This window comes from Aquarana catesbeiana, linkage group LG09 (assembly GCF_042186555.1).
Source record: "Aquarana catesbeiana isolate 2022-GZ linkage group LG09, ASM4218655v1, whole genome shotgun sequence".
Taxonomy (NCBI): Eukaryota; Metazoa; Chordata; class Amphibia; order Anura; family Ranidae; genus Aquarana; species Aquarana catesbeiana.
Genome location: NC_133332.1, coordinates 53,656,245 through 53,683,030, shown reverse-complemented (window position 1 = coordinate 53,683,030; position 26,786 = coordinate 53,656,245). Strand labels below are relative to the sequence as shown.

At 44.8% G+C, this 26,786-nt stretch overlaps 1 protein-coding gene across 2 annotated transcripts in view; it reads right to left on the bottom strand.

Annotated features, from left to right (window-relative positions):
* Positions 1–15,973: 15,973 nt before the first annotated feature.
* Positions 15,974–26,786, bottom strand: part of LOC141107635 (estrogen-related receptor gamma-like) — an 80,772-nt gene continuing 69,959 nt past the window's right edge. For both annotated transcript variants that reach the window (XM_073598510.1, XM_073598508.1), the window contains exon 7: positions 15,974–16,700. In XM_073598510.1, the coding sequence (XP_073454611.1) occupies positions 16,456–16,700 (245 nt within the window). In that variant the 3' untranslated portion in view covers positions 15,974–16,455. The remainder of the gene's footprint in view (positions 16,701–26,786) is intronic.

Here is a 26,786-nt window from a genome sequence, read left to right as displayed (position 1 = left end):
CCTGTCTGTCTCGGCCTCACTCCCTTCTCCCCCACTCTCCCCGCACATCGCGTGCAGCTGAGGAAATCCCGGAAGGGAAGGAGGGAGCTGCGGCGCCGGTGCCAGTCTGATCATGGTTTCACTCTGGTGGGTGTCACTTGGGTGCAGGCCGCAGCCCCCACACCCCATAGCAACGCCACTACTTGTCTTGTCTCTGCCCCTTCCTGTAGTTTTCTGCAGGCAGCCTGTAGTGGGTGGGGCTTGCTGGGTCCCTCCCACATCTCTGTTCTTTACACAGGCTATGTACAGCATGGTGATAACATCATCACTACATTTGAAAGATAATATCTGGGTTTGTAAAGGTATTTGGTGCGCACAAAGTGGATTTCTATTCTTCGTGGCTATTGAGGAATAGATTTCAGTGAAAAATGTTGTGTTTGGAGTTCAGCTTTAAATAAGTACTCATAAACTTAATACTTATCTCAATCAATAGGAAAACAAAAAAATAAACAATTTGATGCAGGGCATATTCCTTAAATTAAAGTCCTGTATCCATAAATCAGTTACACAGTATCTCACAAAAGTGAGTACACCCCTCACATTTTTGTAAATATTTTTATTATATCTTTTCATGTGACAACACTGAAGAAATGACACTTTGCTACAATGTAAAGTAGTGAGTGTCCAGCTTGTATAACAGTGTACATTTGCTGTCCCCTCAAAATAACTCAACACACATCCATTAATGTCTAAACCGCTGGCAACAAAAGTGAGTACACCTCTAAGTGAAAATGTCCAAATTGGGCCCAAAGTGTCAATATTTTGTGTGGCCACCATTATTTTACAGCACTGCCTTAACCCTCTTGGACATGGAGTTCACCAGAGCTTCACAGGTTGCTACTGGAGTCCTCTTCCACTCCTCCATGATGACATCACAGAGCTGGTGAATGTTAGAGACCTTGCGCTCCTCCACCTTCTATTTGGGGATGCCCCACAGGTGATCAATAGGGTTTAGGTCTGGAGACATGCTTGGCCAGTCCATCACCTTCACCCTCAGCTTCTTTAGCAAGGCAGTGGTCATCTTGGGTGTGTTTGGGGTGGTTATCATGTTGGAATACTGCCCTGTGGCCCAGTCTCCGAAGGGAGGGGCTCATGCTCTGCTTCAGTATGTCACAGTACATGTTGGCATTCATGGCTCCCTCAATAAACTGTATCTCCCCAGTGCCGGAAGCACTCACGCAGCCCCAGACCATGACACTCCCACCACCATGCTTGACTGTAGGCAAGACACACTTGTCTTTGTACTCCTCACCTGGTTGCCTCCACACACGCTTGACACCATCTGAACCAAATAAGTTTATCTTGAACTCATCAGACCACAGGATACCGTTCCAATAATAATATGTCCTTAGTCTGCTTGTCTTCAGCAAACTGTTTGTGGGCTTTCTTGTGCATCATCTTTAGAAGAAGCTTCCTTCTGGGATGACAGCCATGCAGACCAATTTGATGCAGCGTGCGGTGTATGGTCTGAGCACTGACAGGCTGACCCCTCACCCCTTCAACCTCTGCAGCAATGCTGGCAGCACTCATACATCTATTTCCCAAAGACAACCTCTGGATATGATGCTGAGCACGTGCACTCAACTTCTTTGGTCGACCATGGTGAGGCCTGTTCTGAGTGGAACCTGTCCTGTTAAACTGCTGTATGGTCTTGGCCACTGTGCTGCAGCTCAGGCCTAGGCCATCTTTATGTAGAGCAAAATTATTTTTTTCAGATCCTCAGAGAGTTCTTTGCCATGAGGTGCCATGTTGAACTGCCAGTGACCAGTTTAGTAGAAGGAGACCACCATTTAATTTAACACACCTGCTCCCCATTCACATCTGAGACCTTGTAACACTAACAAGTCACATGACACCGGGGAGGGAAAATGGCTAATTGGGCTCAATTTGGACATTTTCACTTAGGGGTGTACTCACTTTTGTTGCCAGCGGTTTAGACATTAATGGCTGTGTGTTGAGTTATTTTGAGGGGACAGCAAATTTACACTGTTATACAAGCTGTACACTCACTACTTTACATTGTAGCAAAGTGTCATTTCTTCAGTGTTGTCACATGAAAAGATAGAATAAAATATTTACAAAAATGTGAGGGGTGTACTCACTTTTGTGAGATACTGTACATCTATTTCTATGTTGTGCATTCCTTAATTGAAGTACCATTCACTTGTAATTAGGAAAATGCCCACAGGGTGGCAGAGCTTGTGTTTAGAATGATTATACCGGGTCCCTTCTGTGGATTTCATTACCAGGAACATCTATTTGGAAATTTATATGTAGCATGACTAATAGATATTATGCGTATACATTGTACATGTTCACACTTGCTTTGGATTCTAAGGCTGGATTCACACCTAGGCATTTTTAGTTCTTTTTGCATTTTGCAGATTTGCACTACAGAACGTGTTCCATAGGAAGCCATGTTAAATGGACTGTAGTGCAAATCTGCAAAATGCAAAAAGCACTAAAACTGCCTAAGTGTGAATCCAGCCTAAGGCTCGATTCACATCTATGCATGTTGCTTTTGAGCGTTTCTGCAGTGCTTTTTGCGGTGCTTGCCGCGTTTTTGAACATGCGTTTTTGCAGCGTTTTTGCCGTGTTTTGCGTTTTTTTTTTTTTTACAGTGTTTTTTTATACTGTATACAGTGTAAAAAAAAAAGAAAGAAAAAAAAAAACGAAAAACGCGGTAAAAACGCGGTACTTGCGTTTTGGATGCGGGTCCATTGAATTCTATTACATGCAAAACACTGCATTTTGCATGAAAAAAAGTCCCCGACCCTTTCCAAAAATGCAGAGGCACAAAAATGCATTGATGTTAACATGTTCCATAGGAACCCATGTTAAAAAATTCCCATGCATTTCTGCAAAATGCATCAAAAAACGCATTAGTGTGAATAGAACCTAAAAAGCAATCCATGTTCACACCTAACGCACCTGTGTTGGCTGCATTTACACCTAAATGCGCGAAAGAACCAACAGAAACGTGCGTTTTCCCATGTTTTGGAAACGCGCTGCCATCACGGGTCACACTTGCAGTGGTATTAATTATTAATGGCACCCCAAGGGTGGGTAGCAGACGTGCTTAAAAGGGTTCTGGAGCTACTTTAAGGTGTATGTTGCATGTCGGGGAGCCAATTCAAGTAAATTGGCTGTCTAAGGCGTGACATACATTAACATGTGAAAATCCAGCAAAAGAACAGGAGTGAGAATGCGCTGTTCCCGCTACGCTCAGGTGTGAATGGGGCCTCAGAGAGCACTTGCCAGGTCGGTATCACCTCCTCACTGCCTGCTTTAACCCCTCGAACCCCACACTAGCATGTGCTGCACGCGGTTGTGGGGAGCGCTTGCAGAGCTGTCCCTCTGAAAAGCGAGTCTTGGTGGATCTATTTTCAGATTGTGGTTGACAGACAGGAGGAGAAACCTCCTCACTGTTTGTTTTAACCCCAAAAACAGTCACACCAGTTTGTGCATCACATGCAATTACAGAGCAGCCCCATTCACTTAAACTAGTTGTGTTCAGCGGCGCTGTTGCTGGCTGAACGTGACATATGGTATCGTTTTTCCTGCTGCCATGGAGCAAAGCATCACGTCTGTGGCATGTGTACAACCTTATCCAGCTGCTGTTGCAGCTTAACCTGTTGCCACCCATCTAACACATATGGAGTGGCAAAGGGTTGGGTTTTAAGCGTTTGTTACCCCAACATTTCATATTCCTGATATGTGGCTGCTGTACCATGTATTTGTATGAGAAAGTGTCCTGTTCTTTGTATTGCTTCTTTTATGTGATATCCCTGGTGTTCCTGCCAGTCCCTTTGCTTTCCTATTAAAAACTGGCCACACTAAGTAGGAGAGCACAGTGTGGTCAGTTCTCTAGCTATACTAGGAACTCAGCCTGCTCTCCTCCAATGATCAGACTTGACATGTCCTCGCTGCACAGCCATTCACTGGGAAGCTCAGTGTGCTGCTGCTTCTCCTCCCCCAGCTCTTATGCAGCTGAGAACAGACATAGCTCCCAACTGTCCCTGATTTCAAGGGACTGTCCCTGATTTGGAGCAATATCCCTCTGTCCCTCTTTCCTCCTCATTTGTCCCTCATTTTGGTCTGATCCATATAGTTGTATAGAAAATGCACTTTTTATCTTTCAAAAAGCGTTTCCCAGTGCTGAACCTTTCATCCAAATTCTAAATTGCTGCATTTGTAAATTTTAAAAGCCAATATAAAGAAAAAGAAGTGGTAAAAAAAAGCCCTTGTGGATTTAATTAACCTTTTTTTTTTTTTTTGGTTAATTCTCCTTTAAGGGGGTGTGGCAGGGGGCGTGTCCTATGCCTATATACATTTGCTAGTAGGTGTCCCTCATTCCCATCTCAAAATGTTGGGAGGTATGGAACAAAGGGAATGTGATCACTTATAAAAAAAAAAAAACGGGGAAAAAAGGTATTTATAATGTTTTTTTCATATCTATACACAAATGTTTTTGCCTTTCATTTCTATTTTAAACTGAAAGGGTTGATTTACAAGGTGATCGTTTATAATCACTTTAATGCCCACATGCTGCACATTAGTGTCACTGGCCATCTACAAACAATACCCTCTAGGGTTGGGACTATATCGGCACTACTAGTTGTCAAAAATAGATAAAAGTATTTTAAAACGTATTGACAAATACAATGAACCCATAAGAATATAAAAGTATAAATATAGCGAATATATTGCCAGAAAAAGTGTACAAAAACTATGACAACTAACGCGTTTCGGAGAACTCTTCTTCAGAGGTGTCAAAAAAGAGTAGTGTGGATATTGGTGCTCCTGGGACGCCATGTATGCGAGCCGCCTGTGTACTAAGCTTTTTCGATTGCCTGTGTGGTGAAGCACACCTACATATATTCTAAAGGACCCTCAGCACCTGACTCTTATTTGCATTGCTGTTAACACCCCTTAATGACCAGGCCATTTTTTGCAATACGGTACTGCATCGATTTAACTGACAATTGCGCGGTTGTGTGACTTTGTACCCAAACAAAATTAATGTCCTTTTTTCCCCACAAATAGAGCTTTCTTTTGGTGGTATTTGATCACCTCTGTGGTTTTTATCTTTTGTGCTATAAACAAAAAAAGAGCGATAATTTTGAAAAAAAAAAAAAAATGTTTTACTTACTGCCATAAAATACATACAAAAAAAAAATGTAAAAAAATGAATTTCTTCATCAATTTGGGCCAATATGTATTCTACATATTTTTGGTAAAAAAAAATCCCAATAAGCGTATATTGATTGGTTTGCGCAAAAGTTATAGTGTCTACAAAAATAGGGGATAGATTTAGGGGCTTTTAATTTTTTTTTTTTGTTTAAATTGTTTTTTGTAATGGCGGCGATCCTGCGATTTTTAGCAGGACTGCGACACAGCAGCGGACAAATCTGACCCCTTTATGACTACTAGTCAAAAATAGATAAAAGTATCATTTATTTGTACAAAAATGTAAAAACATGTATTGACAAATACAATGAAGCCATAAGAATATTGTAGTCCCAATCCTAGAGGGTATTGTTTGTAGATATCTATATTAGGGATGATGGCACTCCACCAACTATAACCAGATTTATTTTCTAATTAGTGTCACTGGCTGGCCAATGTTTAGATGCTGAGAGCGTGCTTACTGCCTGCTCCCAGAACTGAGACTGAGCTGTCAGAGACAGCTCTCTGTTCACTCCAAGGACCGGCTTGTGATCCTGTGACCACTCTGACAGCCAATCACAGTGGTTACTGAACCCCAGGGAGGGGCTAAAGCTGCCCATACATGGATCGAATCTTGCTCATTTCACAAACCAGCCGAGATTCGATCCGTCTATGGGCAGGCTGGTTGTACCCAAGTGGATCCATAAATCAATGATCATTTACAACATTAGTGATGAGGAAAATCGACAGGGACAAAATTTTTACTGTGTATGTGCTTTTTATTCTGGAAAAATCCTAATGCACCCCGAAACTGAACGTAGAACGCAAAACACTGGCATGGCCATCCTTTTACAAATTTTTACAATACAATACAAAATTGATGGAGTCCCTAATGGTACTGATAAATGTTTGCTGCGCTAATTAACTTGCAATAAAACAACAAATATAAAAGTCTTTTGAGCAGCCGGTGTTCTGTCGGATAGTGCCCGCTATCGAGAAGTGCCCGGGATGTACTGCGCATGCAGCGGACAGAACAGCACAACAGCTGATTTTTACGATCAGTTGTTGTGACGGCGAGAAGGCGCCTGCGCACAATAGCCGACAGTAGAAATTTTTCTGTCAGATTGTGCCTCGCGGCTCGCGCTGCCGAGGCGTGTTAATGTCGGTGAGGGGCGGATTTATACATGTTGGGGGCGGATTGTAAAATTATGGGCAGTGCTGCAAAGATGGGGGAGGATTTTTAACCGCTTCAGCCCCGGAAGATTTGGCTGCTGAATGACCAGGCCATTTTTTGCGATTCGGCACTGCATCGCTTTAAACTGACAAGTGCGCGGTCGTGCGTCGTTGCACCCAAACAAAATTTACATACTTTTTTCCCCACAAATAGAGCTTTCTTTTGGTGGTATTTTCTTCAGCTCTGCGGTTTTTATTTTTTGCGCTATAAACAAAAAAAGAGCGACAGTTTTGAAAATAAAACAATATTTTGTACTTTTTGCTACAATAAATATCCCCAAGCTAATTTTTTCTCAGTTTAGGTCGATACGTATTCTTCTACATATTTTTGGTAATAAAAATCACAATAAGCGTATATTGATTGGTTTGCGCAAAAGTTATAGCGCCTACAAAATAGGGGATAGATTTATAGCATTTTTATTATTATCTATTTATTTTACTAGTAATGACGGCGATCTGCGATTTTTATCGGGACTGCGACATTATGGCAGACACATCGGACACTTTTGACACATTTTTGGGACCATTGGCATTTATCCAGCGATCAGTGCTATAAAAATGCACTGATTACTGTGTAAATGTCACTGGCAGGAAAGGGGTTAACACTAGGGGGCGATCAAGGGGTTAAATGTGTTCCCTCTCTGTGTTCTAACTGAAGGGGGGAGGGGACTGTCTAGGGAAGATGACAGATCGCTATTAATTCTTTGTATGAACACACGATCAGTCTCTTCTCCCCTTAGAGAACCGGGATCTGTGTGTCTACACACACAGATCCCAGTTCTCGCTGTGGCACAAGTGATCGCGGGAGCCCAGAGGTCATCGCGCCCGCCGGGCACTTGCATCGGCTCCGGGGGGAAAGGCAGGCGGGCATGCGAGCCCCTAGTGGTCACAGGATGAAGCGACGTAACATAACGTCGTTTCGCCCAGCCGTGCCATTCTGCCTCAGTAAAACTGCAGCGGCTGGTCGGCAAGTGGGTAAATAATGCCTCATGCCGGTGAGGGGTGGATTTGTACATGATGGGTGCAGCTTTTTAAAAGATGGGCACGCCCCGCAAGCGTCCAGTAAAAATAGCAGAATAAAATTTGTTTTGCAGCACTGGCCATCGTTTAAAAATCCACCCCCAACATGTACAAATCCGCCCCTCGCCGACATGAACACGCCTCGCCAGCGCCAGGCACAATCTGACAGAAATATTCTGTCGGTTATTGTGCGCAGGAGCTGTCTCGCTGTCACAACAGCTGCTTGTAAAATCAGCTGTTATGCTGCTCCCTACGGCGCATGCGCCGTTCGTCCCGCGCGCTTCTCGATAGCGGGCACTATCCGATAGAACACCGGCATGATGTTGATGAACAGCAATACAAGCATAAAAAGAAAGAAAGGTGCAGCGCTCAGAATGAAATGTCCTTAGATCAGGGGTCTCAAACTGGTGGCCCTCCAGCTGTTGCGAAACTACAAGTCCCATCATGCCTCTGCCTGTGGGAGTCATGCTTGTAACTGTCAGCCTTGCAATGCCTCATGGGACTTGTAGTTTTACAACAGCTGGAGGGCCTCCAGTTTGGGACCCCTGCCTTAGACCCTTCGGTCTTCAGATGTAAATAATGGCCGAACACTTCATGGGGTATGTTTGAAGAGTGGGAGAGGGAAGATCACCACCGGCACCCAAACACACTGCCTCTTACCCTCCTCTTTGGACCCTTATCACAGGGGACAAATGAGCAAATGGATGGAATGAACACCCTCATTCACGATCGTCCATAACTAGCTGAATGTTCTGACAAATTGATTTCTCTGAATTTCTGTAGGAATGGAACTTCTGCTGGTGTCTGGCCAGTCTACGTCCCTCGGGTGTCCTATGTGATGTTCCTCATCTGGTTTATTGAGGGGGGGGCATCATGTACAATGGAAGCTCCCTATAGATTGAGGTTCTCCTGCCTCTAATCAGCATTCAGATTTATTCCTGAACAGGTGGCCCCCATGCCGCTCAGGAATGGCAACCGTCATGTTATTATTCCCGGCCACTCACACCGCAGTATCCATGGCTCTCCAGCTCCTGTAATGATTAGCACCCGGCCTAACGATCCCTGCTAATTAACAAACACATCATTTTCATTTGGGGCCTTCGATTTTCTATCAGTTTTCACTCTGATTCTTAATGCTTGGCTCTCCCCCACTCGCTGCTACATTGTTCCGCTATGGGCCACTGTCTTACCCTCATGTCATATTTAATTCACATGACTAATTATCTAGATGCTTAAAAAAACACCCAGATTTTTAAATAGTCTACAAAGAACAAAAATAACCCACCAACATGTATAATAAATGCAGCTTTCTCCAAACAGAAACCACCATATCCATACCTCCCAACTGTCCCTGATTTGCAGCAATGTCCCTCTGTCCCTCATTCCTCCTCATTTGTCCCTCATTTTGGTCTGATCCATATAGTTGTATATAAAATGCACTTTTTATCTATCAAAAAGTGTTTTCCAGCGCTAAACCTTTCATCTGATTTCTAAATTGCTGCATTTGTAAATTCCAAACGCCAATATAAAGGAATAGTAGTGTAAAAAAAGCACTTGTGGGTTTAACCAATCTTGGTTTTTTTTTACAATTCTGCTTTAAGGGGGCATGACAAGGGGTGTGTCCTATGCCTGCATGCCTTTGCTGATAGGTGTCCCTCATTCCCATCTCAAAAAGTTGGGAGGTATGCCATCACACCTCCCAACCTAACCGGTGAGATAATTCACCAATACACTTGTTATACCCAGCTCTTCATTTCTATCTCACAACGCAGAGTCTCAGTCCTCTTGCTGTATTCTCCATAGCCTACAATCAACAGAACACCCAAGCAGTATAGCTACAAAAAAAGTAGCAAGAAAAAAATGATAAAGCATATACAACTGATACCTAAAGTGGAACTTCACTCTGCCAACCAACATTGATTATTTTTAATCTTTATGCTGATGGCATTAGTAAATACAGTGGAACCTTGGATTACGAGCATAATCCATTCCAGGAGAATGCTTGTAATCCAAAGCACTCGCATATCAGAGAGAGTTTCCCCACAGAAGTCAATGGAAACTAAGATAGTTCGTTCCGCATTGACTTCTATTACATGCAATACCGCATATGGCCAGAGGTGGAGGGGCGGCAGAGAGCCTCGGAAATACTCAGGGACAGCTCGGCTGAACTCGGAAAGCCTCGGAAACACTCGGGAACGGAGTATTTCCAAGTGGTTCCGAATATTTCCGAGTGATTCCAAGTATTTCCGAACGGCTCCGAATCGTTCCTAGTGTCCCCAGGGCCCCAACACCTCTGGCCAAATGCGGTACTGCACACCCCATTAGCTTGAATTCTGCTCGTTTTGCAAACCGAGTCGGAATTTAAAAAAAAAAGTTGCTTGTCTTTCAAAATGCTCATTAACTGCGTTACTCGTAAACCAAGGTTCCACTGTAGATAGGAAGGTATATCATATTTACTTCTTTTAAACTAATTTTTTTTTTTCAAATTTCTTTAGTTACTTCCCAGTTTCATACCTAGGTAAATTTTCTGTCTGCATGCCTGAGCTAAGGACAGATAGATTCCAGGAAGTAAATGCTACATGAATCATCTGCCCTTACTCAAGATGGCCACAGCCAGAAATGCTATTGGGGGTGTTTTTCAAAGTGATTTCTCAACAAAATAAAGCATGGAGACATGGATGGATGGGAGAGTTTGCTTTGAATATTAAAAATAAATAAATAGTGTTTTTGGTTTGTGGTGCTCAGATGCCGTGAAGATTTAAGTAATATTATAATTTAAAGTTATTCTAAAGGCATTTTTTTTAAATAACAAACATGTATATATGTATGAATGTGAGTTAGGGACCTTAGATTGTAAGCTCCTTGAGGGTAGGGACTGATGTGAATGTACAATGTATATGTAAAGCGCTGCGTAAATTGATGGCGCTATATAAGTTACTGAAATAAATAAAAATAAATAAATGTCATAATTACCTGCACTGTGTAATGGTTTTGCAAGGAGAAGCCCCGATCCTCCACTTCCTGGGGTCCCCTGCTGGCACTCCTGCCCCCCCCCCCCCACTGCCCAGTGCGCACACAGCAAGCCGCTTGCTATGGGGGGCACTTGTGCAGGCTTGATCCTGAGCTGTGTTCTGTGTGTCTATTGACACACACAGAGCATGGCTCAGCCCTAGGGTTGCCACCTTTTTTTTCAAGCCAAACCCAAACGCTTTAGCAGCGCACGGCATGTTTTCTCTTTTTAGTATGCACTATAAGATTGTTAAAGACCTGGGACACTTTTGGGTGCCCCAAAGAGAATAGTATTGCAGCTCAGTGCGCCACAGTGAACAGTGAGCGTAGCCAAATTGTGGCTCCATTCACACCTATGAGTTCTGGATCGCGATTCCCGATTCCTTGCAAATCGTGGGACGCGCTCGTGATCCTGTAACTTTCAATAGCACCCCAAATCGAGGTGCGATTTTGACGCAATTGTCTCCCGACAAATCGCTGCAAAATCCTAAAAACAGAATGCCTGTCGCTCAAAAAGAAGTTTCTATTTCGCCTGCGATCTGGAACACTTAGGTGTGAATGGAGCCTGTGAGTCTTATGCACAGAATGCAGGGGACAGGAGTGTATAATGCACATTAGATGTCATAAGTACAAAACAAAAAGAGTACAGCAGTCAGGGGTGTGTAACGCACATTGTAGGGCTAAGAAGAGTGCCAAATTCTACCCTTTTATCAAAAAGCCCCACTCCCTCTCCTGCAAAAAAAGTCCAGCATTATTTTTTATGCTCACCCTCCCACACCTCCCAACTTTTTCAGAAGGAAATGAGGGACACCTAGCAGCAAAAGTATGCAGGCATAGGACACACCCCTTGCCACGCCCCCTTAAAGGAGAATTATACAAAAAAACAAGATTGGTTAAACCCACAAGTGCTTTTTTTTTTTTACCACTACTATTCCTTTATATTGGCTTTTGGAATTTACAAATGCAGCAATTTAGAAATCCGATGAAAGGTTTAGCGCTGGAAAACACTTTTTGATAGATAAAAAGTGCATTTTATATACATCTATATAGATCAGACCAAAATGAGGGACAAATGAGGAGGAATGAGGGACAGAGGGACATTGCTCCAAATCAGGGACAGTCCCTCGAAATCAGGGACAGTTGGGAGCTATGCCCTCCACCCACCGCCAGCAAAAATCAAGTCTCCCCCTCCCAGAACAACCCCCCCCCCCCGCCCCCAAAACAAATCTTCCACCTTCCACAGCACAAGTCCCCCTCCACTATCCCTTAAATCCCTAGTCCTAGCACAATCCCACCTTCCTCATTCCAGCACTTATCCTCATCCCCTCCTATTACAAATCATCTTCTTCCCCTACCAGCACAAATCCTCCCCCCAATACCCCCAGGGCTGCCGACAGGGGGTACCACCGGGCCTCCTGTAGGGGGACCCGGACAGCAGGGGGGTCAGAGCGATGGTGTGGTAGACAATTACAGAGGAGACAAACTGGGAGAGAGAGAGGCGCCAGGTAGCTGCTGGTACAGTCATTTTTCCTTTAATTAAATGCTTAAAAACAAACAATCTGCATCGCACTCACACATGTCAGAGCAGTCGGCATATCACAGTCTGTGAAGTCCGCTGTCAGCATTCTCCCGATCCACGCTGCTCTGATCGCTAAATCACTGGAGGAAACCGGTACAAGGATAGAGCCGCGGGGGAACTCCAGTGACCTGTCAGCCTCTGATGATGAAGGCGTGGTTAAGCCTCATAAATGCTCTGATTGGTCACAATGTCTCAGGCTGACAGGTGCAACATGCAGTGAGACTTTTTTTACCCTAATGCACTGAATACATTAAAGTGATACTAAACACCCTTGGTTTAATTGACTTTGTCCCTTCTTTTTCTGTATATAGATGACGGCACTGTAATTATTTTAATAAAAAAACATCTAAGTACCTTTTTCCTAATCTGTATAAAGCTGTCACATGACCCAGCTCTCTCCCAGCCTGTCTGCAGGGAAACATAAGCAGGAGGAGCAGCTAGTCCTCTGCTGCTGGTCACATGGTCAAAATAAAAAAAACAGCCTTTGGAAAACAGAGTAAAAATAAGTAATATCAATAAACTGTTTTAAATGTTCATACAAATATATATTTTAAATCAAATCTTTATTTTTTTGCAATAACATGGTGTGGGTGGATTTCTGCCAGTCACAGGCTGTGTCACGCCCCTCCAGCCTGTGTTAAAATAAGAGGGAGGCGAAGCCTCCAATAATCTACATGTAATGTTGTGTTTAGCTGGTTAGTGGACATGGAGGAGGAGGGAGGGAGTGGGCTGTAATTTAGCACTGTATATATACGCTCATGTGCGACTCCATATTTACATGGACTGCTCAGGTGAGATAGGAAGGAAATTCTCAGCATAGAAACTCACCGAAAACTGAGCATGTGCAGAGTTGCCACCACAGCTGCAAAATCCCTAGCTGCATTGGGGACATGAACAGAAGGGGGGAGATAGAGAGCAGCAGTATCAACCATGATTTTTTGCAGAATACAGAACAGCATGTAATACACCGTTTACTTTTACTAGTTTTTTGTGATGTGGGTTTAGTGAGACTTTAAGGTAAAAAATGATTTGACTTCATAGCCACGTTAATTTACTTCTTGTTAAGAATATGTAAATCATCCATGGTCTGGCCACAGGACAAGAGGATTTGACAGAAAGCAAAATAGCTGTCAGAAACCTTTAATGGATTTTACCATCCCTCAATACCTCATAGTACCTTCAGGTTGTAGCTCCACATAGTAGTTCAAGGACAGCGACCTCACTGAATTAGTTCAGCTTCACTGCTCTGGAACCGTTCTCTGGCTTGTCTATCATATTGGTATTTTGCTTTGTGAAATATTTCCTTTAGATTGTATATAAGGGCAATTTTCTCCTACTTTTGGATCGGGTGAGGACGGGTTAGACCCTCTGCCGTGTTTTTACTGTCATCTTGTACTCCCTGGGGAGAGTCACCTCTCTATTTGGCTTGGTGACTACACATCACTATGTAAGATGGGAATTCCCCTCCCTATGGGGAGATTTTCTTTCACTTCCTGTTGCATCGCCAAGACAATAAGTAAAGGAAAATCTCCCCAGCAGAACAGAGGCAGCAAACAATATTCTGATAGGGGGGGTGTAACTCTTCCATAATCTATCGAGAAGTTAGTGCTATAAACACACGTTAGGCCCAGACTACACAGGCCATTGTTCACTGTTTCAGTTGGCTTGTCATAGTGCCTTTAAAGCAGAACTTTACCCTCCCTAAAAACTTTACAGGGCCAAGGGACAAGGGGTGGGCAGGAGGGACGGCTGCCCTGGGCGCTGTGGTATCATGTGAGGTGGGGGGGGCACAACGAGGAGACTGAGGGTAGGGGATTTGTGTTGGAAAGGGGAATCTAGGGGGTGGTAGGGGGTATGAATTGTTTCCAGAAGGGGAAATTAGGGGAGTGCTAGGAGTTGTGATTTGGGAGGGGAATTGTGTTGGGAGAGGGGATGGGCGGAGAGGATTTGTGCTAGGAGGGGGGACTTGGGGGGTTTGTGCTGGAAGAGGCAATATGGCGGAGAGGAGAGGGGATTTGGGCTTGGAGGGATCATTTTTGTTTTTTGGGGGGGGATTTGTGCTAGAAGGGATGAATGGGAGGTATTTGTGCTAGGAGGGGGAATTTGGGGGGAGGGGGGATTTGTCCTAGTAGGGATGAATGGCAGGTATTTGTGTGGAATTTGTGCTAAGAGGGGAAATTTGGGGGGAGGGGGGAATTTGTGTTGGGAGGGGGGATTTGACATGGGAGGGAGAGGATGTGTACTGGGAGGGGAAATTTGTGCTAGAAGAAGTGATTTTTTTTTTTTTTGGGGGGGGGTCCATTTGTGCAGGGGGGATTTGCAGCAAGAGAGGATTTGAGTTGGGAGGGGGGGTGAGGGGGCAAAGATTTGTGCTATGAGGGGGGATTTCAGCAGGGGGTGGATTTATCCTGGGAGGAGGGGGAATTTATGCTTATGGGGTAAGCATACAGAATAGTCCCCACTTTTCGGGGGGGGGGGGGGATTTTTGCTGACATATAATGCTCATACATCTTAGCATGTTTGCCCTGGGCTCTAGAAGACCTTGCTTCTGCCCCCTCCTGCCCCACCTGTAACAGGATGGTCATTTTTTGGGGGGGGGGGCAGAAATACCTTTTTTTGGGGAACCACTAATTGCACTTACCTATTTCTGTCCTAGGCCGGAATGATGCGAAGATTGGCCCACAGCCTCCTGGAATACCCTTATCATGGGTACACTACGGTATATGTGCCATGTAGGCAGGTACAGTTATCCATTTTGCCACTAGGTGGCTCTGTATCAGAATGGTGTCTGGTACAGCAGGTAGTGATACTAGGTGCTAGGCCCTTTTAGGTAGAGTCCCCCCACAAGTGGTGTCAGGGGTGAGTCCGCACCCATATATTAAGTAGAAGGGGAGGGACACAGAGAGTCATGGGGCATGGGAGCCATTCACCCCACATCTGTGAATGTAACCTACACTTATGGGCCCTAGACAGGGCAGGAGGCTGGGTGGCGTGGACCTGCATGCAGGAAGAGCCAGCTGTGGACAATCTGTCCCTTAAGGGGGCTAGGGCAGATTGCAAAAGGCCTTTTAGGCCAGGCTGGAGATTTTTGGATGAGGCTGCTTCCCTAGAGGGTTCCCAAGGAAAATGTACCCAGCTAGGATCTAAGGAGAACACAGTCCTGTGAGTATTAATGACCCTGGGCAAAGGAGAGACTAGAGGAAGATGGCTGTGAGGTGCTGCATGTGCTTTCACTTGTGACTACTGTGGATCGTCCACTTTATGTGATTGACTGTGTATGTCAAATGACTACGGAATGTTCCTAGTGATGGGACTGTCTTGACATTCCCCGTACAACACCAGTAAAGTACAGTGAAGCTACCTATTATGTGGACATTCCTTCTTCTGGCTATAAAAGGCTATGTCCAGGAATGTCGTGAGGAGGTCTATGGTGAGGAGCAGGCCACAAGATGGCGGAGGGGGTGGCCTCAACAGGTGGGATTGTGTTCTAGCAGGGCTGGAGGGGGGTTAGGGACTTGTGCATGGTGCCAAAATCTACCACAAAGGCCCTCTTACGGCCATGTCATGGGGGGGGGGTCTATCCGTGGTTTTTGCAGCCAGTCCCCTGATGACACAGTATATCCACGTCATCCCAGGCTTGCTGCACAATATGGAAGAGGCAGCCCACCCTCTGTTGACGTCCTAAGAAGATGGTGGTGTGGGACCATATATGCTGCGGCATAGAGATGGATCCTTGGGCAACATTGCTGGATCACCAAACCTGTGAGTATGCTTTTGGGGAACTACCTGGCTATACAGGTGGGAGGGGAGGGAGAAAAATTTGGGGGAGGGGAGCTGATTTCCTCTTTAAAAATTTGTGAGACAAAAGATCAGATTCTGCTTTTTGAAGGAATATAATATTTATATACATTATAAACATTAGTATTCTCTGCTTACACAATGGAGATCTCACAATACAACACACATGTTTACAGCTTTCATTATGTGTTTGTGGCAGCAGCCGAAATCCATTCTTCAGGGACCACCGTCCTCTCAAAAAAAAGACTGACAGCATTATGTTCTGTAAACTAATCTACGTTTGGACGATGGGGAACGAGCATGTGGTCTTCTCACTTCCTGGAAGTAAATCATTATCTACAGTGTGCTCCTTGTATGTAGACTATATTGTCCAGACAATGGCCCATCACAGCCCTAGCACCAGATCTCCAAATGTTACCAATGGCAGAAGATTCATCAGACCACTCTGTAAAATCCCAATGGCCATGGGCATTCTATGGAGAGTTTGCGAAGAGACCCCTGGTTATTTCCATTAATGGTACATACAGAAGCTGTTGTACGGTGTCCAAATACTTAGGGTTCATGGCTCATCCATTGGGGCTCCTGTACAGTAGATGGAGCTCCATCAGTCACATCTTGGCCTCCAACATTTCCAGGAAAAGTTTGTGCATTGGGATTCTCCCCTCCAGTCTTATCTGGCAGAAAGTGCGCACGGCTTCGTTTGCTGTCTGGCGGAGTAGCGGCAAGGTCATGAGGAGTTTGCCAGACCGGTGCGGGTCCTCAGCGTGGTGCTCCCTCTCAAAGTCCTGAAGGGCCTCGTGAAGACGATCTTGTAGGTTCAGAACAGCCTCCACATTCTCGATGCTGCTGGAATCTGGGCAACACAAGGAAAACCAATGTTATGTATTTGAGCAAAAAATAAATAAAAAAATTCAGACCAGAACAAATCTTTTCAACTAGTTTTATTTCCACTGCTACAGGCATGTTGGTAAATCAGTATTAAACCCAAAAACCAAACGTAATATATTGCAGCTTACCAGTCATTAGATGTGATGGCTGCATTCATTTTATTTGTTTATGCTTTTTTCCATCTGTTTTCACCTGGTGATCTGGCCAGTAACACACCTCCCCTATTAGAGTGCCTCCACTCTGGATGAAGGAGTACAGGGGGCACAGCAGACAGCAGCATTGTTAGTCTGGGGGGAGGGGTATGTTAGATGTACTAGCAGAATTGAATGCACTAACAAATGGAAGCTGAACTCCAGCTTACGCTTTAAAATCAAACCGTTTTTCTTCCTTTTGGATTAAGCTTTTACATGAGTCAATAAAAGTTGATGATTTTTAAGCGCCCCTTAAAAAGAAAACGAATGCGGCCATCACATCTAAGAACTAGTAAGCTTCAATATAATAAATGTTTGCTTTTGGGTTTACTACCGCTTTACATATTTCTTATTCTTTTTACATATTTTTAATAATAATTTTCTTTATTCGTGGTCATGACAAAGGGGCAGTGTTATGGTCATAAATCCATTTTAAATACATTAATTTGTAAGTTCTTTGTTGCCCTGTCCCAACTTTTATGAAATATGTTGCTGCCATAAATTATAAAATGATCTTATTTTTTAATTTCTTTCTTCCCTTTAGTGGGCATCATTTGTCCTGTCCCCAACACTAGTCTGTTCTAGGGGGCATTAGGACCATGAGGCACTGCCCGGCTTGCTTAAAGTGCTACTAAACCCAGGACTCTGCATTCACTATATCTGGTCTCCCACAGTACACAGAACATGGAAGTGCAATTATTTTGGTAAATATAAAAACTGCTAAATACCTTTTTCTCATCAGCAGTATATAGCAGTCTTGTGACTTCTATCAGTGTCTGGTTAAAGCTTGGAGGTGGAGATTTCATTCTGCTCTGACTGTCCTATGAGGCTGCAGGACCTCTGACCTTCTGTCTGGAAAGTGCTGATTGGCCCTGTGCTGATCACATGCACCCTCCCAGGAAAAAAAAAAAACTCTCTAGCAATACACACCAAACTGAGCATGTGCAGCTTGTCCCCTAATGCTCTGTTATACTATCAGGAGATGGATTGGGAATAGTGAAAGAAGGGGAGGATCAGAGAAGATAGGATTAAACAGCCTTTTTACACAATGCAGATGATTGACCCCTTAGGTTCCACAGTGAGTATAACAAGCATGCTTTATTGCATATACAGACAGATTTTACTGTTGTGGGTTTAGTAACACTTTAAAGGCTACATCATTCCTAGAAGAGCCCCGTCTATACCCATAGGGACCAGCTCAACCTATGTCTCCTCTCTTCTCAAGCTTTCCGCCTGCACTCCCTTTAATTCTACACAACCCAATATGTATAGCTTAGGGGAGGGCGCCACTTAGTGGCAAAACTATAAACTGTCCTAACACCTTCTTACAAGTCTGTAATGGGTGGAGCTCCTAAGCCCCGGTTCTCCACACAGGCTATGCACAAGTGTGTTTACAAGGTAATATTTGGGTTTGCAAAGGAATTTTTCAGTTTATATCCTTTTTGGTTATTGAGGAATATAAATGAAAGCTTTTGTGCCCGAAGTTCAGCTTTAATGATTTTTAAAAGAAACCCGCACTAAGAAATAGGCAGGCTGCCATTGAAGATTACCTCCTGCTATTTTCCTGGTGATTCCTAGCTTTAATACCCTTTAAGGCATTGACCTGTGAGGTCAGAATTCCTGATCTGAATTTTGTTCAGGAACTCAGAACGAATTGAAGCTATTGGATCAGGATGACAGCCAGCATTTTATCCCCCTCCCGCCCGTGCTATAGCTGAAAGGCGGCTACAGGGCGGGCTTAATTTGCCGGGAGGTCGTACATGGACGTCCTCCAGTGATCACGCAGTCCTTCAGACTCACAAAAGATCCATAGAAAGTACAGGCCGGCAACTCGACCGCTTCTCCATAGAAAATATTTATTTAACCACTTCAGCCCCGGAAGAATTTACCCCCTTCCTGACCAGAGCACTTTTTGCGATTCGGCACTGCGATTCTTTAACTGACAATTGCGCGGTCGTGCGACATTGTACCCAAACAAAATTGATATCCTTTTTTTCCCACAAATAGAGCTTTCTTTTGGTGGTATTTGATCGCCTCTGGGGTTTTCTATTTTTTGCGCTATGAACAAAAAGAGAGTGACAATTTTGAAAAAAACACATTATTTTTTACTTTTTGCTATAATACATATCCCCAAAAAATATATAAAAAAAACAATTTTTTTCCTCAGTTTAGGCCGATATGTATTCTTCTACATATTTTTGGTAAAACAAAATCGCAATAAATATATGTTGATTGGTTTGCGCAAAAGTCATAGCGTCTACAAAATAGGGGATAGTTTTATAGCATTTTTATTATTATTATTTTTTTTTTTTTACTAGTAGTGGCGGCGATCTGCGATTTTTATCGTGACTGCGACATTATGGTGGACATGTCGGACAATTTTGACACATTTTTGGGACCATTGGCATTAATACAGCGATCAATGCTATAAAATTGCATTGATTACAGTAAAAATGTCACTGGCAGTGAAGGGGTTAACACTAGGGGGGTGATCAAGGTGTTAACTGTGTTCCCTGGGAGGTGATTCTAACTGAAGGGGGAGGGGACTGACTGGAGGAAGTGACGGATCGTGGTTCCTAGCTAATAGGAACACACGATCTGTCACTCCTGTCAGAACAGAACAGAGAAGTGTGTGTTTACACACACTCATCCCTGTTCTGTGTCTCCTGCTCATGATCGCTCGTGGCCAGCAGTCATCATGACCGTCAGCCACGAGCATCGGCACCCTCGCTGTGCAGCGGGCACGCGCGCCTGCTATCCCGACCCCGCAAGCCGAAGTATAGCTACGACGGCTCGGGCAGGGGAACAAACCTGCCGCAGTATAACTGCGGCAGTTGGTCGGGAAGTGGTTAAGCATTACAGCAATAACATCATCCAAAAATGTTGATGCGTTTCGGCCTTAGGCCTTCATCAAAAGCATAGGCCTAAGGCCGAAACGCGTCAATATTTTTGGATGATGTTATTGCTGTAATGTTTCATGTTTCAATAAATATTTTCTATGGAGAAGTTGTCGAGTTGCTGGCTTGTACTTTCTATGGATCTTTTGTGAGCTTATTTAGCCAGAGCACCGACTACTCTACACACCAACTATACTATATAGCGGTAGAGCTTGGGTGAGTTTTTCTCTCAGCTAATCACAGATCGGGGGAAAAGAGCCAATCACAGTGGCCCTTTACCATGTGTTCAGCTGTGTCCAATGACAGCTGATCACAGAAGTAAACACAAGCCGGTTATCGACTTTTCTTTCCTGATGCCGACAACGTGAGGAGAGAAAAAGGGAGCCGATAACCGGCTTGTGGGTTAAAGAGATATCGGCACTGATAGTCAGGGCATTGATTATCAATGCAGTCCCAACAGTGCCCAACAGTGCTGCCAATCAGTGCCCATCAGTGCCGCCTATCAGAGCCCATCAATGCAGCCTCATCAGTGTCACCTATCAGTGCCGCCTATCAGAGCCCATCAATGCAGCCTCATCTGCGCACATCAGTGAAGGAGAAAAATTACCTGTTTGTAAAATTTTATAACTAACTATGAAAAATGTTTCTTTTTTTCAAAATGTTCAGTCTTTTTTAGTTTGTTTAGCAAAAAATAAAAAACCCAGTGGTGATTAAATACCACCAAAGGAAAGCTCTATTTGTGTGAAAAAATGCTAATAATTTCATTTGGATACAGTGTTGCATGACCGCGCAATTGTCATTCAAATAGTGACAGCACTGAAAGCTGAAATTTGGCCTGGGCAAGAAGGGGGTAAAAGTGCCCAGTAAGCAAGTGGTTAAAGTCAAGCACTTGCAGCTTACATAGTTCACTCACTAGAAAACTCCTTTAAAGTGTATGTGCAGCCAAAATATTTTAATTTAACTTGGGTGAGAGTCTAGGGAAGAATTGGAAGTGCTGTCAGGTTTATATTGTTGTCTGTGGCCTCACTAGGAAGATTCCCCCTTTATTCATCCTGGTCACAATTTTTACTGAGACAGAAAGTGGGGGGCAAATCCAACTCTTTACTGTCATCACAAGAACAAGAGGTAAAAGGAACATCTAAGAGAGAATAACCCTCATTTTGGCTTTAAAATGAAACTCTGGGCACAAAAGCCTTCATTTAAACATATTGCTCGACAGCCCCAAAGGATATGAATCCACTTTTATTGTACTAAATGCCTTTATAAACCCAGTTATTACCCTAATAAAGCGGCGGTGACATCATCACTGTGCTGTACATTGCCTGTGCAGAAAGCAGAGCAGTGGGAGGAGCCCAGCAGACCCCACCCACTACAGACTACCAGCAGAAAACTACAGGAGGGGGCGGAGACCAGACCAGTCATTCTGCACAAGGATAGAGAGCAGCAGTGACTGGTCTTTATTACAGGAAGTTCCTACACAGAGAAAAATTCTCACACTAGATTACTGCACAGATCTGGAAGAAATATACAAAGCACACCAAGATTCAAGGGAGAATACACATAACAAATGAATTTAACTATTTCATTCTTTTTTTTTTTTTGTACCTCTATTTTGAAAGCTGAATAAAAACTAAAAATACAAAGCGAGTAGGCTGTGCTCCCTTTATGCATCCTAAAGCTGAACTCCACACAGATATAACATTTTACTAATTAGCACAGCTCTGTAATTATTAATACATCATTAAATGTGTGTGTTTTTTTTTTTTAAATGCAAGCAGTGTTCGTAACCGAATTTAAACTGGTATCAGCGTCTTGCAGTCCACTGTACAGCAGAGCTTAGCTGAGAGACGGAGAAGCAGCACAAGAAGCCAGCCAGTTGTTGTGCGCAGTACTCATGTCTTAATAATGAGCATGCTGATAGGAGGAGAGAGCAGAGGAAAAAAAGATGAGCTCATCGGTCATTGTATTTGCAGTTTTGTATAATTTTTGCTGTGCAATGTGTACCACTCCCTCCGGCCTCTGTGTTAGGTTAAGAGGGGTGATAAAACCTCGGATCAACCGTCTGTTTGTACCGTCCCCCCGGCCGCATGTGTAAAGGAGGCTTTACTGTTCAGTCACAGGTGGACAAGACATGCAGCAAATAAAAAACAGGTCTCCTACCCTGTCAGACAAGAACTGTGCTGTGTGGCAGTGCTGTGTAAATCTCAGAACTGTATGGACAAAATAATTAATCACACACGGGATGTACTTCATCTATGTGATTAGCTGTGTGCCTGGAGTTCAGCTTTAAGGTTTAATTTTCAGTTTTGATTGGAGTGTGCTGTTAAAGAGTAAGCCATTAGAAATTCCCTGATCAATACATGTGATGGATTATTTAATAATGAGATGATCAGTCTTGTGGCTGTACAAGCAGTAATCACTTCTGCAGCAGGACAGGCGCAGAGGTCTATTGTAACATGACCACAAATCTCTCTCGGATTTTCCCATTCAACCTACAAATCTTACATTCAGACAAGCCATGTACAATATTACATCCATTATGTTATTCATTGAGGAAGCCTGGCCATGCAAAGCACATCAACACTGATGCCGGGAAGATGCTGTCATCTCTGCATCTCACAATTAACATGACAACGAACGTTTTTTAAGGCCATGTTGTAAATGAGAGGTCCATGGGCCTACAACATCCAAATGAATAAGTACTCTTCATGCGCCTGTGATAAGATGATGACCATTGTGGCTAATCTCCATAACCATCACCGCAATAAAATAGAAATACATACACTATATTGTTAAAAGTATTGGGACACCTGCCTTTACACACACATGAACTTTAATGGCATCCCAGTCTTAGCCTCGGTTCACACTGGGACGACTTGTCAGGCGACCTAGGTCGCCTGACAAGTAGCGTCCCGTTCAGTACAATGGACCCGTTCTAATCGGAGCGACGCAAGTCGCTCCGTCTTAGAAAAAGGTTCCTGTACGACTTTGGGGGCGACTTGGGGCGACTTGCATAGACTTCTATACAGAAGTCGTTTTGCAAGTCGCCCGGGCAGTCGTGTGCAGGTCGCCTCGGTGAGGCGACCTGCAAGTCGTGCCGCCTCTGGTGTGAACCGAGGCTTCGTCCGTAGGGTTCAATATTGAGTTGGCCCACCCTTGCAGCTATAACAGCTTCAACTCTTCTGGGAAGGCTGTCCACAAGGTTTAGGGGTGTGTCTATGGGAATGTTTGACCATTCATCCAGAACTGCATCTGTGAGGTCGGGCACTGATGTTGGACGAGAAGTCCTGGCTCGCAGTCCCCGCTCTAATTCCTCCCAAAGGTGTTGTATGGGGTTGAGGTCAGGACTCTATACAGGCCAGTGAAGTTCCTCCACCCCATGTCTTTATGGACCTTGCTTTGTGCACTGGTGTGCAGTCATATTGGATCAGGAAGTAACTGTTCCCACAAGCTCGGGAACATGAAATTGTCCAAAAAGTCTTGGTATTCTGACGCCCTTCTGGAACTAAGGGGCCAAGCCCAACCCCTGAAAAACAACCCCACACCATAATCCCCCCTCCACCAAATGATTTGGACCAGTGCACAAAACAAGGTCCATAAAGACATGGAGTGTGTATAATCACAGCAGGTCACTGGCAGCATCCATGCACGCCCTAGACCCAGAAGTACAGAATCACGTACTAGGTACGTGATCCTGCGCAGCAGAGCTGCCTTGCTGCCACATATGTAAGTTATACGGTCGGCAGGCAGTTACAGGAGGAGCGAATGGAGGGTGGTAAAAAAACGCGGTTCAACCTCATGTCTTTCCAAACCCCTCCTTCCCCCAATCTCAAGTGTAAATATAGCCTTACAGACAGTTAAAAAGGTGAATGGTCCTTGCTTGATCTATGTTTGTCTACCATTTGTCCATATCTCTGTATATCTCACTTTATAAAATGAATAAAAATCTATTGAAAGAGAAAAAGGTGAATGGTCGCTCAGACGCAAAAGATCATTAGGTTAACAGATGTCTCATCTAGCAGTACTAGAATGTGTAGCACCCTCTACTTTAGGTAGGTGACAGAAGTAGTTTGTTTTTGTAGTGCGTGTAAATTTAATCTGGCCTAGCTGTAATCTAGGCCTGTTTGTTTTGATCTGTGTGGGCTGGGAGTGGCTCAGAGTAGGCTGGTGACTCACAGATAGCATCATCTTTCAGTTACCTCCCTTCTGCTTCTAGAGGATTCTAGAAGGAAGGAGGGGAAGAGAGGTGGAGCTGCCTGGGGTATTCTAAGGAGCCCTGACCAATCCCCAACCTGGATTGGCAGGGGGCAGGCCTCCTTAAATACCTGGAGTTAGCCCAGCAGGGGAGGAGTTGTCGAGTGGAAGAAGCTGGAGATGGAGCACTAGGTTGTCAGGGCCTTTGAGGGACCCCCCAGTCAGGGGTGGAGGGGGTGACCTTGGGCCTGTGGGGTTCGGATGCAAGTCGGAGCCTTTCTGAGTAACAAAGAAGGGTCTGGACAGGAGGCACAGAGAAGGACCAAGAAGGACAACGGGAGCTAGTGTTACCGGGCAAGTCTCCAGGGAGGGATCCACCGGAGTGCAGCCAGGAGGGCTGGTGAGTGACAGGCACAGTTGGGAGAGCTAGGGAGGCATGCCAGAGCGGGCTGGGAGAGTGCAGTCTGAGATAGATGTAGAGCCAGCAGGAGAGACTGGGATGTCATGGGCAGTGGAGTGAGGCAGCTGCAGCCAGAAGGGCTGGCAGGGTCTGAAGAGGACTGGCTGGGATCAGTAGTCCACCAAAAGGTAAATTAGCACTAAAGACTTTCCTATTGTTGTTGCTACTCTAAAGGGGCCTATGGTCCCTACCTGCAAATGGCAGTTGGTAAGGCCTGACAGAGTCAGAGTTGGGCCTACCATGTGCTAGCTGTACCAGGGACCAAGTATTGTACAGGAGAGAGAGAAACAGTCTACAAATAAGCGTTGTGCTGGAGGAGACTGGAGCTCTAGAAGTGTAAATAGAGGTTCCAACAGATTATCTTATTGATTCCCATAATTTCCCTTACCCTATCCAAGTGCAAAATCCCTCAATATAATACAAAACAAACATACGGACTGTTCATTGTCTCAAGAGTGACTGGGAAATGAATGCTGGGATGGGCAGGGTGACAAGTGGACCACAATATCCAGCAGCCCTTACGGGGGTACCGCTATGAACACAAGAATACTGCTACAAATTTCTGTCTAGGGACTCCCTCTCAATTGAAGATTATGATCCTGGTCACTTCCCTCGGGTCAGGAGTAAGTAATGTACAACATGCAGGGGTCAAGAGTATGTAATGTACAGGAGTCAGGGATTGTATTGTACAAATTTCAGGGGTCAGTAGTATGTCACGCACAGAATGCAGGGGTCGGGGTAATGTAACACACAGCATGCAGGGATCAGGGTAATGTAACACACAGCATGCAGGGATCAGGGATATACAACACACAGATTGCAGGGGTCAGTAGTATGTTACACACAGAATGAAGGGATCGGGGTAATGTAACACACAGCATGCAGGGATCAGGGATATACAACACACAGAGTGCAGGGGTCAGTAGTATGTAACATATGGAGTGCAGGAGTCAGTAGTGTATAGTGTACACAGTGCAGCATGTAATGTACCAGGGTCAGTACTGTGTAATGCAAAGAGTGCAGGGGTCAGTAGTAGGTAAGGCATCAAAATCCCAGCAACCCAGAACAGAAATTGTCACTCCCACAGCACCGACATCCCCACACCCCAGCACAGAGATCACCCCCTAGCACAAAGCTCCCCATTTCTCCAGTATCCCTCTGCCATATACTCACCAGACCTCATGCAGAGCAGTGCTTGTGCAGAGTGAGGTAAGCTTCTCCTCGGCTGTCATATGACACGTCAGAGCTGCGGAGGAGTCTAGGTGTTCACTCGGCACTGATCTGACATCTGATAGGAAGCAGGGCCGTGCAAGGATTTTTGTCTACACAGGCGAAGGTGCATTTTGCTACCTCCTACCCTGCCCCCCCCCCCCTCTACTCCATGACAGTTTGTAATGAGGATGTGGGGTTATGCATTCCCGCTTCCCCTCACTGGTAGCTGACAGGTGAGGCAAGCTTAAAGCGATGTTCCGCCCCAAAAAAAAAATTAAAAGCCAGCAGCTGCACATACTGCAGCTGCTGGCTTTTAACAATAGGACACTTACCTGTCCTGGAGTCCAGCGATGTCGGCACCGCAGCTGTTTGCATCCGCCATTGCAGGTAAGGGTACCCGGCAGTGTAGCCTTACGGCTGCACGCCGGGAACCACTACTGCGCATGCATGAGGCCCCGCTCCTCTCTCCTACTGGCCCAGCGACAAGGAGAGGAGGAGGGAGCCCCGTGGTGATGTCACGGGCCGCGGCCCGGACTCCCAGAAGTGGGAACAGGATACCTGTCAAAGACAGGTATCCTGTGCCCCCTCCCCCCGAAAGGTGCCAATTGTGGCACCAGAGGGGGAGAGGATACAAATAAGCGGAAGTTTCACTTTTGGGTGGAACTCCGCTTTAAGATAGCCTTTCTTTTGCAAAACCCCATACCAAAATCAACTGTGCTGGGTTCCATGTGCTAAAAGTCTATCATGAATTCTGCTGCCAGACTCATCTACCTTACCAACCGCTCAGTGTCTGCCACCCCTCTCCGCCAATCCCTACACTGGCTTCCGATCGCCCAGCGAGTTAACTTCAAAATACTAACAACAACATACAAAGCCATTCACAACTCTACCCTGAGCTACATCACCAATCTCATCTCCAAATATCACCTAAACCGTACTCTCCGCTCCTCTCAAGACCTCCTACTCTCAAGTTTTTTTGTCTCCTCTACCCTTGCTTGTCTCCAGGACTTCTTCAGAGCCTCTCCCATCCTCTGGAACTCTCTATATCAATCTGTCCAGCTATCTCCTACTCTGGCGTTCCCTAAAAAGAAATCTCT